The 20,701-nt window shown below is 42.1% G+C and overlaps 1 protein-coding gene across 1 annotated transcript; it reads left to right on the top strand.

Annotated features, from left to right (window-relative positions):
- The first annotated feature begins 1,232 nt into the window (after positions 1–1,232).
- Positions 1,233–19,137, top strand: LOC117587922 (limbic system-associated membrane protein). Its single transcript, XM_034278909.1, has 12 exons — positions 1,233–1,440; positions 6,057–6,308; positions 6,501–6,598; positions 8,439–8,584; positions 8,674–8,735; positions 11,346–11,504; positions 14,788–14,916; positions 14,981–15,118; positions 15,982–16,134; positions 16,205–16,258; positions 16,797–16,889; positions 17,684–19,137. Exons 2-12 carry the CDS (start codon positions 6,182–6,184, stop codon positions 17,896–17,898), a joined length of 1,374 nt encoding a protein of 457 aa, XP_034134800.1. The 5' UTR covers positions 1,233–1,440; positions 6,057–6,181; the 3' UTR covers positions 17,899–19,137.
- The last annotated feature ends 1,564 nt before the right edge of the window (positions 19,138–20,701 follow it).

Raw genomic sequence — 20,701 nt, 5'->3', positions numbered from 1 at the left:
ATGATGATGGCCGGGAGGGGTTCGAGGTGTGGGTTGATTAGCTACCCAAAAACTAACTGATATACGAGAGCAATTAAGAGGGGGGAGGCCACTACGACTGAGTTTTTGTGCCTGCCACCTACTGGCACGGTTATTGAAAAACAACTTTGTGTGTGTGGGGGGGATTCCGGGGTGGTGCTGATACTGCACTTTGCCGCATTGTGTTCATATCTCGAGAAAGGGCAAACCATTTCGCACGGCAGTTAAATTTAATTAATTTATAAATCAAGTGATAGAAGTTTTAAGAGCCCTTCGAATTTGTTCAATTCAAATAATTATATGTGCACCTCGCTGATAAGAAATTCCTTCAAATTAGCTTTTAAAATGAATAGAAAATAATAGAAAATCTCTGCACCTGCCTTCCTGAAAGAACCTACTCAATAATATTTTTAGACTTTTTAATGTCTGCGCATCTGCATAATGGCTCTCCTGTTTATCTTAAGCCAAAAACGTTGCACATTTTATAGTCTTAAGTGCTTCCTGTTACATCCAAAATACACGAAACACAATCTAGCAGAGACCCCACACATACACAAACCCACAGTCCAATGCCATGACCAATGACAATCAATTTTTACTTAGCACGCACTCGCCACACACTATGACCTCACAGCCACCAGACCCCACCTACTACAGTCAACCCTTTTGGGTACGTCACAGCGGAATAAATTCATTCATAAATCCGAACTTGTACAATGTACAATGAGAGAATTTCCCTTGGCGTTCAATCGCGTTCAACCGAGAACCGAGAGAGCAGCGTGGTGAATAGCCACAGCAAACCACCCATTGGGCAGCACGGCCTTACCAGCACAGAGACACACTGCCGCACACACAGAAATACACAGAGACTCACACACACTCACACGAAGTCAAACTTAGAAACAGAAAAAAAAGTAAAAGGCAAAACGAATGGAAAAGCGAGCGCCAACAAAAAGCAAAAATAAAATGTAGCCCCAGCCAACAACAAAAATCACAGTTGTCTGATTCGTTCGCGACGCAGCTGCCCACAGAGCCACCCACATCCCCACCCCAGAGCACAGCACACCCACACTCTCAAACGACAACAACGGCAACGACGACAACGATTCGCCCAACGACATCTTCGGTTCGATGTGGGTCCTGCCGCCACTTCGTGGCTCGTTTGCCGTCGTTGCAGCCGTTAGTCTATCGACAGCGTTCGTGGCGTGCGGTTCTGTCTTACTCTAAAAGGTCCTTACCACTTATGTACATATGTACGATTCCCCAGTGCTACGATTGCCGCGATTACGATTTCTCGAGTGTTGTTGTTTACCGCCAAGTGTTGCATTTCGTTGTGGCCTGCAAAATGAATGAAAAACGAATCTTGAATGTTTATAGTGCATAAATGAATAGTGTGGAAAGGAATTCGAAGAGTATATAAATGTTAATGCCTTTTACAAGTATTTAGAGTATATTATGAACATTTTTTTTGGAAATAATTTAAACAAAAATTTAGCATCAAACAAAAATTCACTCGAAAGAGTCGCGTGCAAGGGACTTCAGTGTACAAGTTAATGATTGAAATTTCTATGTTATTTTTTAATTTCATAAATGTAAAATAGAGTAGTAGACTCAAGAGCATGTTGTCCCAAAACATCTCCATAACAAAGCAGAGTATAATGAAATATTCAAGCAAATTTGTTCTGTAAATCCCAGCCAAACCGTTCTTTCAATTTTCAAAGCCTCAAAGAGAGAGTTTTAGGCACAGATCTCGCTCTCTACTTCTGTAAAATATATAAATATAATTCATAGAATCCCCAACCTTTCAAAAGGAGCGAACTCATAACCAAAACGTTAACAAAAACACAACCAAAAAAAATTAATAGAATTTAAAGAATTTAATATTGTAAAACCGCTGGTAAATCTCTCAAAAGATTATTCCCACCCTCAGGTTATGCCCTTAGGCATAGTTGATATCAAACCTTGTAAAGACATTAGTAGATAATTAACTAGAAATTGCAAGAATGGTATTCCTCTTGTTAGCCCCCTGAAATCCGTATAACTCATTCGCGTGCTCGCGCTGGTTGGCAACTTAGCCGCAACTTTTGGCGACATTTGCCGTCAGCTGCGTGTTTGCTGTAATTATATTTAAAATACAAGAAGTCGAGGTATTTATGAAAACGTAACATCCAGAAGCAATGCTACCCTCAGACAGGGCTCGTCTGCCCCATTGCAGCAGCAGCACCACCCATGCCGCTGCCATGCCATTCCACTTTTCGGTTTCGCCAAAGCCCACCCTCTTGGCGGTCGGTCAATGGTCGTCACAGGATTTCCTATTGGAGCTGCAATGCGTGTATTTCGTGGCAAAAATTTGCCTACAAATGTGTCTGGCCCACTGTCCACTGGCTTTGTCCTACTGTTTATGGCACACCAACACACGTGAGTGTGTGCTGCCTCATTTTAGGCGCGCCAACAATTGCATACGAGTCCATTCCATTTATGTTTCACGACTGCTGCTGCTGCTGCTGCCGCGTGGCCTGTCGGTAATTTAAAGTTCATTGATATCCATAAAATGCAGTGTAAACACACAGGCAGAACAGACACACACACACACACAGCCAGACAGACGTACATTTTGCCATGGAAAATCTATTTTGTGTCTGTATCAAATTTGTTGCATACTTTTCGGGGTGTTCTGACATAATAGATTCCATTCCTGGTTTGTATTTTTGGGGGAGGATGAACCCTTGGGGGGAGCAGCCACACATGTTTCTGTGGCCCCATGTCATTTCTGTGTCATTTGCATTTTACATAGAAAATTTGATCTATTTTTGCTGTTATCGTGTTTGATTGTGATTGGAGTTTGCACTAAAGAGAACTGTGGGTTGGGAAAGTAGGTTTTGGTTTTGGTGTTGATGTTGATGTTGCTGTTGCAGTAGGTGATAATGCTGCAACGAAAACATTTTGGTTACAATTTGCTATCCAAAAATGTACTTTGGGGCTTTGCGTACACAAGTGGAAATCTTTGAAGTGTCCGGGCATAAATTTTAAAGCGTTTTATGCCAGGTTCCCCCTTTGGAACTCTTGCCTGCAGAGACTCAAAGTCAAGTTCTCCATCATATGGCATATCAATTGCAAATTATCATTGCTCCCTCCCCCGGGGGAACACACAAAAGAAAGTGCAGAGACTCATGAAGGGGGCCATGAGTCCCCCTTCAGGAGTTTGACATAATGGCCGACATGTGAGGGCCGAGCCGGGCCTGCTGCTGGCCAGTCCTGTCTCTCCACCTCTCTTTGTTACCTCGGGGCCATTGTTGTTGCTGTTGTTAATAACAAGCGATAATAATCAACTTCCGTGCTGGAGGCGCTCGTCGTAGGAGTGCAAAAAGGAGAAGAAAAAAAACCTCAGGCAAAACTTTGCATACTTCAAGCAGCCGCCATACAGTGGAAAAATCTACACTTTGATTTATGCTAATTTTATGCACGGCGGCCAAGTAAACGGCTTTACCTCAAAAACCGCACAGTCTCGGACTCGATTGAAAAATGTGCAAAGCTGTGCTGGGGTGGGGGTGGAAAAAATAATTTTTGAAAAATGTCGAAGTGGAATCAGCGATAAGAGGCGAAAATATATCACGTGTTAATTAATGTTTGTGCTGAAAATTGAAAGTGCAATTGCTGTGTGTTTTTACACAGCTTTTCTTTGTGCAGCATCAGGGTAATTTTAGTTTTTTGCAAGTTATTTTACAGCTGATTATACAAAAAGGTGAATGGATTCGAGAAGCAGGAGAAACAGAAGGAGCAGAAGGCACTTTTGCATGTCCGAAACCATAAAAATAAAATACGACTTTGGGTTCAGGCACCCCAAAAATGTGGCCATGAGCAGCACTAAGCTTTTATTGTGTCATAAATACTTTGTACTTTGTTTTGGAATACGGAAATATAAGAGAGTATCAGCAGGATTAGGCACAGCAACAGCTAAAAGTACCCTAATTCGAGTCTCGTTGCTCCAATCATAATTGTAGCTTCTTTTCGCTTCAATTAAATAATTATTTAATGGGCAAATCCTCTAGCCCCTCCAATTAGTTATGCAAACAGCGAGCCTCCTCCATCGACACACTCACTTTCTAGGCATTTTTTTGTATGGCTTCGGGCTGCAAATAAGATTGTGGCAAGGCTGCAGGTCTATGGCTATCACCTGTCTGTTTGTCTGTCTGTCTGTCGGTCTGCCCTGTCTGCCTGTCTCCTGACATGGCCCGCATGCTCTAAATTATTAATAATATTGCCATGCCCATTTGCCAGACATTTTTAGTGCCTATCGTTTTCCCGCTTTCCCCTCCCGCGTTTGAGCCATTTGCAGTGAGGCCTGTCCTGTCCATTGTCTGTGTCTTTTGTAGTCGCTGTTGTGCTTTTTTTTCCAGTTCATGTCTGCCAAAGGACACACCACACCAGGGCAACACGGCACACGGCACATGTGCCGGCAATTCAACTTTCAATTGCGCTAAATTATGTAAAAATCAATAAGAAAGAACACAGCAAAGTGGTTGGGCGAAGCAAAACAAGAAAGAATTTTAATGAAATGTCATTTTAAAATTGTTCCTGTCAGTTTGTGGGCAACAGAAAGTAGGCTTTCCCTTACATTTTTGTTACTTTTAGTAAGGCCCTGCCGTGCATTTTCGTAAGGCTTTCGTACCTCCTACCAGGCTGTTTCCTCGATTTTGCTCCTTCTGCAAAGCTTTTTAGTCCGTTTCATACCTTTTGAAAGAGTTTTACTTCCAGTTCAATCCTTCTTCTCGTCACAATCGTTTGCGTGTTCTGAGTCATGGGCCAATAGAAAGTTAATGAAGGTTTTGGTGAGAATATTAGAGATCTTGGAACTACAGAACTCTCTTTCTCTAGAAAAAAACTTGGATATATTTTGCAGGTGTGGCGATCATATGCCTTTTCTTAGCTAGTTTCCTTGCTTTTGAGTTGCTTTCGCGTGGCTTTTGCATTGCTTTTTAGCTGATTTTTTGTTGCATATGCGGTGTTTCTTCGTTTTTTTTGTGATCATTAGAGGTCTCTGCACGTGTCTTGGCTCTCAACATTTTTAGTAGTCTACCAGCAACGCAGGTAGACCTTAAACTAAAAGTGTGATTACAACTGCATTGCGCCAGTGTATCATGAAATGCCTGCCCCCAACACTTGTCACATACGTTCACCGCCTAAAAGCAGGCAATAGAAATGGAGGCGAAGTGAACCTTAACTTTGACATAAAGCGAAACTATTTCGGACTCATCGGAGAGGAGACGAACTCGTTCGAACGCCCCTACTGCCACACACAAGTGTTGCACGATTTTATGCTTTATTTACGAGGCAACACACGAGGCAGCGAAACATTTCATTTCCGTTCCATAAACAGTTTTGGGCCCTCTGGCCATGCTTAAATGCCATGAAAATGCTCTCAAATGAGCGGAGAGGGAGGGAGAAAGACGAAGTCCTGGCAGAGGACATGCAACACCTTTGGTAAAAAGATAGTTTGCCGTTTCTCGTACTTAATTTGCTGGCAGCTGTTCGCCAGTACAATTTACACAGCCCAAGCACGCCAGCTAAAATACGAATGAACCGGGCAGAAGGATACACCGATATACGCTGGAACCTGCCTCAAAACATCCGGGGGAGGTAGTGACTGAAGGGTAGAAGACTGAAGGTTTACCCACACTTTAAACTTGAAACTTTTTAATTTGGCAAATTTTCAACGCTCCCGTCCCTTCCACGCTGGCATCATGATTATTGTTTACCATTGTTTCGTAGCAGTTTTGATTCTGTTTTCAAGTACTTTTTGTTGAACTTTCCCACAAAAGTTGATGCCATTAGAGAGGGGAGAGATGGGAGGCAACTACGGGCGCTGGGCGCTAATGACTGCCAATTACGCGGCGCGCCGCTGCGCTCTTGCCCACTCAGGCTGATCCTTTCATACTCGAGGGACGGAAGGAAGGTGTGAGGGAAATCTGTCCTGGGTCTTTGTTTTTGTCGATTTATTCTGTGATGTTTGCATATTAATATGGATCGTTGTTTAACAGTTGGCGCTGCTCCAATAACTATAACAAGTAAATGGTTTCATGCGTCTAATCGTGGGCTCAATCAAGGGCAAAAAAAGTGTATAAGAATTTTCACAAAATAAAGCACAACACAAATCTATACAAACATGAGTAAAATAACTACACAATGCCAGGCTAACGGCTGTGGGAATACTCTAAAAGTGGCGCTCGTTGTCATTCTAATGTGCCAGCAATGCCAGCTGCAACGAGTGGAGGTGCCACCAGAAGCAATTGGTGAGTTTTAGAGATTTTCTATCAGTATTTGCTGATTTTCACATATTTTTTTATAGTTTCTGCTTCTATTTTATTACAACTTCATTGCTTATAAGCCACCAATTTCACATTTCTTTCATTATATTCCAATTATGGATCAATCAAGCCGTTAACCACTGAAAAGTAATCTCCTCACATTTCTCTCGCCTACAGTTGATCCCAAATTTAGTTCACCGATTATGAACATGACAGCGCCCGTGGGACGTGATGCCTTTCTCACATGCGTCGTCCAGGATTTGGGACCATACAAGGTACGCAAGGATTTTATATCCCCATACCTATTGCCTTATTCCCATCTCTAATACCCTATTACTATGTCTATTGCCCTATTCCTATCCCCATGGCCCTATCTGTAGCTCTCCTGCAACAAATCAGCTAATAACCGAATGTCAAATAAGCAAACTTGTGGCAGCTGTTCCGTTTCGGCTTGCAGTTCCTCTTCCGGACTCGGACTCAATTACACACTCAATAAGCAACCACAAAATTCCCCAACGACGCTCCCCAACCGTTCACATTAATATTCATTAACATTTTACCATTTGCCCAGACGAGACTCGACTCGGTATCAGATACCGGTCTCGCCCCAAGTCGTTGTAATCTCAAAGACCGAATCTCGACACCCCGAAGTGGATGTGGAAGTGGAAGTGGAAGTGGAAATGAAAGTGAAAATAAAAACATAAATAGGGATATAGCCGACAGGGCTTGAGTTTTGTATGACAAAAGGGAAAATCACATAAAAAGTAATTGAAATATGAATGAGGACGTGTTAAGCGACGAGCCGAAGGAGCAGCAGCAGCACGACCAGGAGGATTGTCCTGTCCTTTAGCTCCTGTCTGCATTTGTATTTTGCATTTGTATTTGTTTTGTTTTGTCTCTCCCCCCGAAAAGTTAACAGACGTACGTTGTACATCTCCATTGAAGTGCAAAAAGCATTATGCAGACACGCTCCACAGGGGGCTGAGGTTTGGGGATGTGGCAGGCAGGAAAGGTGCGCATTGGGAGAGGGTGTGGCTCATCCAACCCTTAGTCAGCGCCATGCACAATTAAGCGATGTTACCGCTCAAAAGATAATTGAGCAGGCACTTGGGTGTAATTACTTATTTTATGCTGACATCGACTGTGGAGTGGGAACCTCCCCCAAAAACCCAAAACTTAAATTCAATTTAATCGAAAATAATTCATTAGCTTGCTCTAAATTAGCCCCAAATTTAATTTATTTATGGGTGGCTATCCATTATTTCTATATTATGTATGTGACATCAGAAAATAGCTTTACGGAATATTTACCTTTACGTGTTGACATGTCAGAAAGAGCGAAATGGGAATTGGGGTTCCCTCATTTACACATGCAACGAGTCGTCCTCTCCTTTCCCTACCCTTTTGTTTCCTCATCCTATACATACAAAATATTTTCAGCTTTTTAGCTTACAAGCTGCGTGCTTTATCGTATAATAATTTACCCGGGTAATTGTACAATTACGATGGTTGCCTGCAGGGGGACAAAGGGTAAGGATAAGGGTAGAGTAAATTTCTTGAATAGTTCTGGGAATAGAGTATTATTTTTTGTTGTATATAATTGAACGGCTTTGCATGCGACAGCCAGACTTTGGTACAATTTCGTGTGGCATTGTGGTTGGGGATTCTGATTCTGATTCTGTTGGCATGCCCTGATAAGAGCTATCTGATGGATGTTGCTGGAATGCCGATTAAAGCTAGTTAGCTTCCTTAATAAATATCATTTATGTGACTGGTTTTGCTAAAGATTAGGCTAAAGGCATTTATAAGTCGGAAAGGGGTGATGCATTAATCATGGGAAAGAGGGTTTATATAAAGTTTATAATCACGTTTTATAAAAAGTTTATATCACATTAAAATTACTGATTAATGAAGAACCGACAATAAAATTAAGCTGAAAATGATTTGCTTCATGGCAGGTATTATCCAGTTTTGCCCTTTTAAATTTAGATTACTAACCCACAACCTGTCCAAGGGGAAAGTAAAATACTATCCACCATCCTTCTCCTACATATTTAATTACCCTTTAGTCCCGTACATCTCTCAAATAATTAATAAAACATCATTTTTCCACAGGTGGCGTGGCTGCGTGTCGACACCCAAACAATCCTAACCATACAAAACCATGTTATAACAAAAAACCAACGCATTGGCATTGCCAACTCGGAGCATAAGACCTGGACAATGCGCATTCGTGACATCAAAGAGTCGGACAAAGGATGGTAAGTGCCAGGGCACAGAATGCCTGTGGATCTAGTAATGATACGAGGCCGACTGTAGTACTCAAATTTACAATCCACCGCCCTCCAAGGTACATGTGCCAAATCAACACGGATCCAATGAAAAGCCAGATGGGCTACCTCGATGTTGTGGGTAAGTCTCCGCTGCAGCATTTCGCAGCCTTTTTTCATTTGGTTAGTCAAACAATCATACGCCCCGTTGCCAGGCACCGGCACTAGTCGGGTTGGTTGGTTCTCCCATTATTGTTCGAACTGTATTCAGGGAACTAAAATATTAAAAAATATACTGAATCCCCAGGAACAAAAAACATAACAAACAAAACGTTTTCGCTGGACGCAGTAGCGTATCGTGAGGGGCTGGACAAAGGGGCATACCACTGTGTGGAGTCCGACCTCGTGGCTTATGGATGCCGCCGCTGCAAGTTGGATTCAAAAGCCGAAACGTGTACACTCGGCGCACACTGGACCCAACGTTGGCTGGCTAACGCCCTGGGCCGCCTGGGAGGCTCTCAATTGTGACTGCTTAAACATGTTTAACCGTCCACTGAACCGCAGAAATTGTTGATTTTGAATTAAAACGGGCAGGCAGCATAAGAAATGTTCGCGCTCGACTCTCCGACCCCCGAGGAAGTGGTTTCTGACGAGGGAGGCCAACTTTTTGGCGGTCTGGTTGTCCATTTGTGGTTCATTTTCGTGCCCAGAGTCCGGTCTCAACTCAACTCTGCCTAAATACCTTTCGCTGGCAAAAATCTAAATCAACGCGCTAAATATTTTAGCCACCACTGCAGTCGGCAGTCGGCAGTCGGCGTAGAAATTGCACTGGCAAACACGAAAAACTATAATCAACTGTGTGTATTTGCACTGGATAATCAGTGGGCAATGGCACAGTGCTTCGAACTTAATGGGAAAGTAGTGGGAAAGTGGTGCAAGCTGTGAGTAAAAAATGGTAGACGAAATTATGTGGATATATTGCTACTAGAATTGACACACTTTCTGCCTTAAGTTGTCCTTTTTTGGGTAATTTCCCGCCTTCAAAATCTGAAGTAATCGACCCCTGGCAAAGCTGCGTCCCTGTTGCATAATTTCAGCAAAATCTGCCCCAATTTCAATCACTTGTGAAACCTTTGCTGCAACCACTGTGCCATATTCAAAAGGGGTACACGAAGCGCCAAAAGAGAGGCAGGAAAAACGGCAACGGGAAACGTTCGAGTTGCGAGCCAGCGGATGGTGAATGGGTGACGATGGCGGGAAAGCGGACGATGGTGGGAAGGCGAACGATGGCGGAAAGGTAGGACGCCGGATGATGGCGGGAAGGCGGACGATAGCGGTATGGGGTGCTGCCGTTTGATGGTGGATTGTGTGAATGGTCCGTGGACGTTGGTCGTTTCTGATGATTTTCGTGACCAAGTGCAGTTAAATAGTCGACGACAAACCGTAGAGGAAGCGACGCCCAGCGCTCACCTTTTTGTTTTTTTTCACTCACTCGCTGCCATACAGGAGGAACCAGTCAGGATATACACTATAGTATGATAGAGGGGCATCGGCAACGGCACAACACTCATGTATGGAGTGCAAGCCCCGTTTGCCCGAGCATTCCTGACATTTAAGCTGATGAGATATTCATATGCAACGTCCTCGTTTCAGATTTTAGCACACAATTTCATTTGGTTGGGTTTTCGCTTTATTTTAGTAATTTTTCTTTCTTTTAATGAGTAAAACCATTTATTGACATGACAACTGAATTGTTTAGAACTGATACGACTGTTGGTGGATTGGCGTATCATTGTTAGAACAAATTGCATTTGCCATTCGTTGTCTTGATTTAAGTGCTGTTATGGAGCCGCCTTTGTCAGCTGCAATTTCCCGCACCCGCCACTAACCTTGGCCACTTAATGACCATCCAGTGGTCAGACGAGTCCTGTCCATGTGCTGACTCACTCTACGGATTGCCCTGTACTGGCTGCCCTGTGCTTTCTGCCCTGCCATACTTTAACAAGCTGTTTGTCAACACCAGCACATTTTTTGGTCATTTACCAACCACATAATTGCGGGATATTATATGCATACAGAGAGAGACCCGGAGACCACACAACAGAGGCCGCCGACGCCGACGCTGCCGCTCCCACACCCAAACCATTCCATTCCGTTCCCTTCCCATCCCAGCGGTGTGTCAGGGCCCCTCGCTACCTTTGCTTCCCTTCACTTCTCCCTGGCATTATTACGTTTTCATAGTTCATAGGTTGTACGCTGTGGGTGTTGGTCTACCATCTCTCTTTCCCTTCTTTTTATGTCCATACCACTGTGGCCGCGGTAATAATTTGTATTTTCTGGACATGTGAAAAGTTTGTCCTTTAAACAAAAGCCTCACACACACACACACACACACACACACACACACACACTGGCACTGCCACATACGAGTATCTTTTGCTGGCTGCAGTCGAAAATATGAATCACGATCCACGAACAGCCCAGAGGGAGAACATATTCCGAGCAAATTATTTAAATGAAAAATTACAAATTTAAATCATTTAAAACGATTCCAACTCATATTATGTTTTATTGTTCTCTCTTCCCCCTCTCTCTCCCTTCTCTCTTTTCTTCCATTTTGTTGTAAACATTATCTGCCACGAACGATGACGATGAACCGATGAACCGTCTGTCGACCTCGATTGCAACCCGATTGCTCTCCTGCTGCCTGCTGCTGCCTGCCTGCTCTTGTTGCTGCCTGCTGTCGCTGCAGTACCGCCGGATATCCTAGATTATCCTACAAGCACGGACATGGTCGTTCGCGAGGGCAGTAACGTGACGCTCAAATGCGCTGCTACCGGTTCACCAGAGCCGACAATTACATGGCGACGTGAAAGTGGAGTGCCCATCGAGCTGGCCAGCGGAGAAGAGGGTAAGTTCCTAGCGGTGTGTTCTGGTGTGTTTCTGGGGGTTCTCGACTTTCCTGGTACTGCGATTCGAATTTGGGTTTTACGAATGCAAGGCACTGAGAGAAACACAGTTGGCACAGGAAATGTGATACATAGAGAGGATTAGCAGAGGGATATGCATGGATATTACTATATACTGGATGATAGATTGCAGATCTGTGCAGAGGGAAGAGTGAGGGTTGGATATCCATAGCTACTACCAGATCCTAGGTTGATAATTTCTATTTATTTTTTATTGCCCCAGAAGTATAAGAACAGCCTTTAATGTTCCAATATTCCCCACAATATCTGCTCCTACCGATAGTCTTTAGCTTTCTCTCACTGTAATACAAATCCCCCTTTCATGGACCCCCACTCGAACTCAAACTCGAACTCGAATCCCTCTGCGAAGCCCGCCTCTGTTGATTTGTAAGTACTTTTGCTGCTGCTGTTGTGGTTGTTGTTGGACGTCGTCATCGGCAGCCTGCATGAGGTCTGCCAGCCAACATTGTGGATTGGACTGGAGTACTCTTACACAAAAAAGGCAGCGGCTATCAGCCGGCAGCAGTTACCCAGCCAAAGGCTTTGGAGGCTCTCTCTGGTCTCTGGTCTGGTCTCTGGCCCGAAGCCGGGAAGTGCACCCTAGCTGCAGGTGTGGGTGGAGGCCTCCATCCTGCAGAATGGCAGAGCTACAGGATTGTGCCGTGTGGCCAGCATGCGAGAATTTTTCCTCGTTTTGCTCTTGTTTCTGTTGTTGCTGTTGGGCTGCTGCTGCTGCAGCTGTTGATGATGACGTCTGACTGACAGAATTAGCAAAATGGTTAAGGACCACGAAAGTGTTTGGCTGGGTTCACATATCCTGGCCCAGCCTTGGGTTGAGAGGATGAGCGAAAGGGGGGGCACTGGGCCAGGTTTACTAATTGGCCTTGAAGTGTGCGCCGTTCAGGTTCGACAGACGAGAGGAGATGCAAAATTGGAAACAAGTTTTTTCATACGAAATATGAATTAATTTTGTATGCAACATCAAAGATGATTCAGTTACCGATTCATTGATAAAGTTAAGCCATTCAATGCATTATTCATTCCATATTAATTAAAGAATGTGAGCGAATTATGAATTATTTAAATTTTGTAATGCACTTTAAGAACACTTTCTACAAATATTTTTCAATACATCACAGAATTCAAATAAAATTCCATATTGAATTCATAAAATCTTCTGTGAAATGTTGTTTTTTCTTTGGACATTCTAAAATATTTTAAATAATTTCATAAAAAATACACTGAAATGTTGATTTTCTTTGGACTTGTGCAGTTCCGAAATATTTTAAATAATTTACCGAGTTGCTCCGTAAACAATCTCCCAGTGTTTTTGTTAATGGCGGCCTCGCATGAGTTATCCTTTAAAGCATCTACCAAAAAAAAAAATAAAGAAATGTCCACACGAAAGACCAAAAAACGATGTGAAAACAAACTCGACTCGAAATCAAAGGTGGCCTATGAAAAAGACCATGAAAAAAAGCAACCCAAAACCCGTGAACATGAGGCAACAAAAAATAAAACACAACCAAATAAGAGAACATAAGAGTATGAATTTTGGGTGCAAAAAAAAAAAATCTGCATAAAGAGAACAAAAAGCTAGCGAAATGACCTTTTCGCCGAGGCTTAAATGTCTGCCAGCCAATTCGAAGCGGACCAACGTCCAAACGAGTCTGCTTCCTGTCCAAAGAGTGGACCCATTCCGACTCATTCATATACAAAATCCTCATGCCGTGGGTATTTGTTTGGTGTGGAAGTAATACTGAGCGAGAGACAGGGAACATTATAAACTTTTGTCGGGCATGGATGATGGGCTCTTTGAGCACTAAGTGTGGGGAGAGAGAAAGGGAGAGACTCTGTATAAAAAATGGCCTCAAAATAAGGAATGAGTTTTATATAAAGAAAGTGGCTGCTGATGTCTGATTCTACTGTGTCTAGGTCTCAAAATTGCACATGGAAATAATTTCCGATATTTGGGTAGAGCATAGTTATAATTTGTTTCTTCGTATAAATGTAAAAATAAATGTATTATTTTGTGATGCCTTCCGTCATTTCGCCATTAGTGTATTCCCCATTCGACATTCAATACTGTCACCATTTTCCACATTGTTTTAAACCTCTGGTTCTGTTCGGTTGAAAGTTTTCTTGTTCCATTTGCAATTTGACTATTTGGTTTTTGTTGAGGTGTGTTGTTGCTGCTGTTTTGAAATGAAATGAAATGAAATGAAATGAAATCGTCTGAACAAAAGTAAACTTTTATGCTACGGCTATGGCTATGGCTACGGGGCTTGAACCAAATTACACGTTTTTCGTGGCTATTACGTTTAATGACCGGGCCGGGCCCTGAACCAGGCAACTAAAAAAAAAACAAAAATAAAAATGGAACAACAATCAGGGGGACAGGATAAACGTAGAAGGTAGAGCGGTGAGTGGCTAATAAGCAAGTCGAAGTTCGCGGCAGGTCGAAAAAGGCAAATCAATAAACGAAAAATCAGCTGATACTCAATGATTATGTCCCAGCAAAGCCCTCTGCCCCCTCACCCCCTCGCTAAACTACCTCTCCAACAATATCAAGCGCAAACTAGCCAGAACTTCCGCTTCCGGTGTGCCCCGTGACCGTGGCAGTGCAGGGGCTACAGGGCTGTAGGAAATCGTATATCCTATCCATATCATCGTCTGCACTGCTGCCGGCTTTAACCTCAGCCCCCGAACCCTTGTGCAATTTATATTATATAAGCCTCGTTCGACTATCAGAACAGGATGTTTGTCCGGCCAGCCAGCCAGAACCCGCCGAATGCCCCTCCGTAACACCAGCAAACAGCATCATAAAAAGTCACCAACAGCGTGGGGGCATGAATGGTGCATAAATGTGGCTCTGTTGCATGCAACTTTTATTGTGCCTCTCTGTCTGTTGAGTGGCGGAGCTTAGGTAAATGTAATAACTATCATTACATGAAGGATAACAGCAGCAGGATAGGGAGTAGGAGCTGAAGACACATTTGCAGTTATGATGTAATTACGAGGCGAGTGTAGGTGCCTGCCTGGCCATTACTAGTCGTGGAAAGTAGTGCTAAAAAGTTATAGGAGATATCCCCGAACATAAGTTTTGAGTGGCAACACAAAATCGCACAATGCAAGTCAATCTTTATAGCTTCTAGAATTCAATTTGATTGCCATAAAAATGTTTCTAGGTAAAAGAAATACTCAATTAATTTCCTTTCCTTCCAGTACCCAGCATTGAAGGCACCGATCTGATAATACCCAATGTAAAGCGTCAGCATATGGGCGCCTATCTGTGTATTGCTTCCAATGGTGTGCCCCCCTCAGTGAGCAAGCGAATAACACTCATTGTGCATTGTAAGTGAAGGATACAGCTATAAAAAGTCCGTAATATATCATTGGTACACTCCTCTTTGCACAGTCCCACCTATGATCACGGTACAAAATCAACTCATTGGCGCTGTAGAGGGCAAAGGCGTTACTTTGGAATGCGAATCGGAGGCCTATCCAAAGTCTATCAACTACTGGACTCGCGAACGCGGCGAGATAGTGCCGCCAGGTGAGCGCCAAAAAAAAGGGTCAACTTAAATTAATTGTGGCATAAAGTTTATGACATTCAATTATTAAATAAACTATAAATATGAATTAACATTTAAAAGGCCATAATCCGCGACAAACACATTATCGCTAAGCCGCTTCAAGTCCTATGGGAAAACTCTGTAGCCATTTCCGTGATTCCCCAGTGGATCAAACCCGACCCCACGAAAAAAAACCAACTAACGTGCGAATGGATGACCGTTGAGTGCAAAACCAGACACACAAAAAAGTTGTTAATTAGCTGATTTAGTCACGGAAACTCACACAAGCACAGAGACAGACACACACCAGACATGACCACACAGTTCTGTGGTTTCACGACTCTGTCTGGGCTTAGAGCAGCAACAAAAAAAGATAGTCTGGAACTCAGAAAAACTCTTTCGGATTCTGAGAACCCTGTTCCCCTGTTTGTTTTCCCCTCAATTGTTGTCATAAATGGAAATGAAATTAATTTACAATTTGTTTGGCACTTTTTAATTGACAACAGAAAACCCCAAACCAAACCGAACCAAGCAGAGCTGAGCTCCTGGCCTATCCCCTGGTCTGCTCTCTTTCTGAATTTGTATCTGTATCTGGCCTCTGGTGTGACATGCTTTCGTGCATTAATTTTATGCCTGTCAGCAACATTGTTAAAACTTTTTGCCACCCCCCTCGGAGACTCCCAGACTCCCGGGGGCACTGTGTGTGTGTGTGTGTGTGCACGTGACATGCATTTAATTATTTAATAACGCAAATTTTCAATTAAATATTAATTAGTTTATTATTTTAATGAAATATTAAGTCCAAAAATCAAATGAAATAAAACCCCTCCCCGCTGGTTGGCAGGTGGCAAATACTCGGCAAATGTCACGGAGATTGGTGGTTACCGCAACTCGATGAAACTTCACATAAATCCACTCTCACAGGCGGAATTCGGTGCCTATCGATGTGTGGCCAAGAACTCGCTGGGCGATACAGATGGCACCATCAAGCTGTACAGTGAGTATAACATTAAAACGGACTAAAAGAGGGGTTAACCATGGTTAACCTTTGTGATAAACTCCCACAGGAATACCGCCTAATGCCGTCAATTATGTAGAGAACTTTGAGGCGCGACACAAGGGTAAGTGTTAACTCTATTGAAGAGGAGCGAGCAGTCTCTTAGAGCCAAACTTTTAAGCACAGACAAAGCGCGAGAAAACGACAAAATAAATTTAATAGCCACTTGGCATAAATTTAAGATGAGCAGAAAATATTCCACTTTGGCTGCGATCCGGCGACAACAGACAGAGTGGGAGACGGTGAAAAAGGCCCATAAATAATTCATTCGGCATGCAAATCCGTTTCAAATCGTCAACGCCAACGAATCAGGTGAATGCTGGACGACTCGACATGGTGAATGTAGAATGGTGAATGGTATATGGAGGGTGGAGCGGCAAATAAGACTCCAAAAGGGGTGTGGTTCATGAGGTCAGACTGAAAGAAAGAAATGGAAATTGAAATTGAAAAGCAACAAACGAGCGACAAGTTTATTATGAATATGCATTAAGACCAACCAACCAACAGAGTAACTTAAAGATACAAAAACTTCGACTGCTACTGCTACCTCCATTTGATAGACTAAACCGCATTTCAATAACTCTTCTCCTTTGCACTCGCAGGCAAAAAGCGAACGAAAAGCTCGGAAATGTATCATCCGGCTCGGGCACAGGAGCACAGCGGCGAGGATATGGAGAATCCAGGCAAGAGAAAAGGTAAGAGAGAGAGAGAGAGAGAGAGAGTAAAAGGCTGTGGTGTGCAGCGCACCGATTAGGGTTATGGGCCATATTTCAAGTATTTTGCCTTGTGGTTTCGGTGGAGGCGTACCCGGCCACTTGAGACGTTTCCAAAAGCCATAAAAAAGGGTCCCCTGTACCAGTAACCGCTCCGTTCGCTGCTTAACAGATTTTCACACTAATTTGCCAGAAATGGGAAGCAGAAGAGAAGTAGCGAAGAAAAGAGAGAGAGAGAGAAGCTTGTGCAAATACTGGAAATCATAGCATACTTTTTTGGGCCACGGGGCAGGTAAAAGTTTGCTTGTCTGGGAGGGGGGGGGGGGGGGGGGGGGGGGTGCTCTTTGGGGCCCACAATAATTGTATATCAATAAACACGCTCGGCTTGGCTTTATGGCAATTTAATGATTTGTAAATACTTGGGGCTGCGCCACAATCAAATAAATTCCTTTTGTGTGTGGTTGAAAAAGTTGAAAATACTCCTAGACTTCTTCAGGTTATTTTTATAGCTTAATTGAGTTGCTGGAAAAAGTTGTTATAGCATTTTAATAGGGTGGCCGAAGTACACCTAAGATGACCCATTAAATTTAGTACATTTTTGGCAGCATTTAAAGGTTTTTTAGTGCACGACAAGCTTGTCAAATTTCCCTCTGCTAATCACTTGGGCTGGCTGGCCCCCAAGTCGAGTCAAATGATTTAGCCAATTTCCGACCCGTCCGCTAGATGGCCCAAGCCCATTTGCATACGGCACTCATACGATCTTCTCATCCACACAGCCGATTTGAGTCTCAGTGCGGAGAGCATTGACAGCATGTATGGGGCGTCCTCGGCAGTGGTTCAGCACCAGACCCTCAACCGGTTACTTCTCATTCTGGTACTGGTCCTAACGACAACGACGACGATGGTAACGACGGCGACGGCGACGGCGACGGCGAGTATGAAGCGAAAAACCCAGCTGCCATTGTTGCCACAAACACTGACACATGTTTGACACAGACGCGAAGTTGACAGCCCTGTGGCCAGCGCGAACCAACCGAACATGTACTTCTTGCCGCCAAATCTGGCACTGAAGTCACAGCTGAAGCTAAAGCTGCTGCGAGCAGTCAAGTTGCAACAAAAATCTGTAGAGCTGCGATGATGATTGAGTTTGTCAATGCCAAATGTTTCTTGGTGCTGATTTATGGCTTCAATGTGGGCGGTGTCGGTCTTTAGTTCAAGTTTGTCAACAAGATTATGTTACATATTCTCTCAGATATATATATGGGCATGATGTTAGCTCTTAAGTTAACCAGGCTTCCTACAATTTTCCCTCGAATAAAACGAGAGCATGTGTTAAGGTGTTCTCTAAATATTTAAGACTTAGCCCCAAACAAATCAAAGTAACCATTGTAAAATAACGTAAAATATGCAAATCAATTACAGGCACATGTACATAGAGAGAGCAAAGTATTGCAAAAAGAAAATTTGTATATTTGAAGCAAGGTTAAAAGTTTATTATAATTATGTATAATATATGAATTTGTTTAAACCAAAATGTGTGGGCATAATTAAAGAGACTGTATGTGTGCAAAGTAATAGTTAATTGCAAATTTATTTAAATGCTAAAAAATATAATTTACAAAAAAATATTCATGCAAAATTAGAGTTTAATGGAAGGCTGGGTAAAAGAGCAACGGAACATAAAAAACAAAAAATACATCAAATAATCACAGAAAAAATATCAACCTAAAGAGAGAGAGGAAATAAGCTCCGCCAAAATGCTCAAAAAGTTATCCCTAAAACAAACCATACAAAATACAAGCTCAGCAAAAGGCTGTGTTACAGAAAATAATCCCGGACAAAATACACCCAAAATGTATCCATAGTTAACCTTCCTCCTACTGAAAGAAAGTTTCAAAAATTTAATTCATATTTAAACACAAAAAAACGCCATGCATATCATTTACTTAAACATACTTAAAGAGCGAAATACTATTAAAAAGCAAACATTTATCGATACTTTTTTAGGCATATTTGTTTCAAACAAACAATCAATACTATTAAAAGCAAAATGTTATTTACCAAAATAAATATATGAAAAAAGAAACAAAAAGTAATAAATAAATGCTAAACAGCTTAAAGTGTGCTGCAAAAATAGAAAAGCGCGTGTTAATCCGACATTTAAGTGGTACGTATTTATATTTAATACATTAATATTAAGCAATGTGTATATTACCAGCAGAAATTTAATTGTTAATAAAGAAAATTATAAGAGTTAAATAAAATATACATTATATAAATATAAATAAATATATATACAGAATATCTAATGTAAGCATGACATGTAAATGGAAACTTGACAAAATGGACAGGAATATTTATAAAATTAATATGAGAAGAAAAAACACAAATAAACATTAAAGCGTTAAGTCAACAGAAGGCGTTGTATTTTGGTTGGGTTCTGGGAGGAAAATGTGATTTGATAAGGTGTTAAAGTGTCACGAGAATGAACCAAGGATTTCATTTAGAGAAAATATATAATTCTTCTTTATGAGTCTAGCTATCAAATATTGAAGAATATTGAATAATTAATAACTGAATGGTCCCTAGTGATAATTCACATGTTTGAAAGGTACATATGCCATCCCAGTAGCCTTCCCAATTAATTTGCAATTTATTCTATGACTAAATTCCATCCAACAACTACCATTTACAAACATATATAACAGGTAACTGAACTCTAAATTTGTTATTTTATAACACGTCGTAAACTGTGATTTGAATACCCCAAAAAGTGCGCCAAACGACCTGGCAAATCACTTCCAAGCCCCACTTTAAAAGACGAATGCTGAGATTTGATTTTGTGCCCATCAAAACAAGCGAATAAATTACCAAACACACACTCGTATGCCCACTGGACACTAAAAAAATCAAATTAAAAGTGGAAAAAAATTCGGAATAAAACAAAACAACAACAAAATACAGAGGGACCTTTCATTAGAGGGAAATTTAAGTGCGGGTAAGCACGCAAAACCAAACCAAACCAAAGCCAAACGAAACGAAACGAAAACCCAAACCGAGTAGAAGCGAAAAATGCTCGCCAGTACGAACAAAGCAAAGCCAAAATTAGAAAACACAACTCTCGGCCAGAGAACTCTTCAAAAAGCTCAGGCTAATAAAAAGCCCGCTGCTCTCACCTAACCCAATGGGTGTAAATATGTACATCTATGTGTACTGTTGAGCGTGTGTATTACGAGTAGTTTTTATTACATTTGTTTCCAGGAATTTTCAAACATTCCAAAACAGGTGCAACCACAGCACCATTCCGGCTTACGTGAGCTCCTTACTTGCTCCCCTTTACTGGTTTTTTTTTAGTGCATTTTCATGGATTTTTTTCTCTACACAAAAAAACACACCAACGAGTGTAGCAGTGCAATGCCTGACCCCATAGGTGGATAGGTACATCTGACAGACATTTTTGCATATAATGCATATAAATCTCAAGGTTAAAGTGTTGTAAATATGCATTTACCTTTCTCTCTTATGGGTTGCTATGTGAACCCAAAAGCCATCGATAGTATGTCCCTGTCGCTGGCACTCTCCTTACCCCCGACTGACCCAAATAGTATCGATTTTAATAATGTCAAACTGCTAAAGGGCATTAAGAGGTCCATTGGCTCGTTGTACACGTTAAAAAATGGAAATGCGGTCAAAAGAGATCATTTTTCCGCAGGTAAAAGAACACTAAAGGCCATTTAAAGCGTAAAAATATGAAGTTGTGGTCAATTTATGTACATGGAAAGTGGAGTATCTTT

The sequence above is a fragment of the Drosophila guanche genome, unplaced genomic scaffold (genome assembly GCF_900245975.1).
Source record: "Drosophila guanche unplaced genomic scaffold, DGUA_6, whole genome shotgun sequence".
Classification (NCBI taxonomy): domain Eukaryota; kingdom Metazoa; phylum Arthropoda; class Insecta; order Diptera; family Drosophilidae; genus Drosophila; species Drosophila guanche.
Note: the sequence above shows the minus strand (reverse complement) of the source record. Positions and strands in the feature narration are given on the sequence as shown.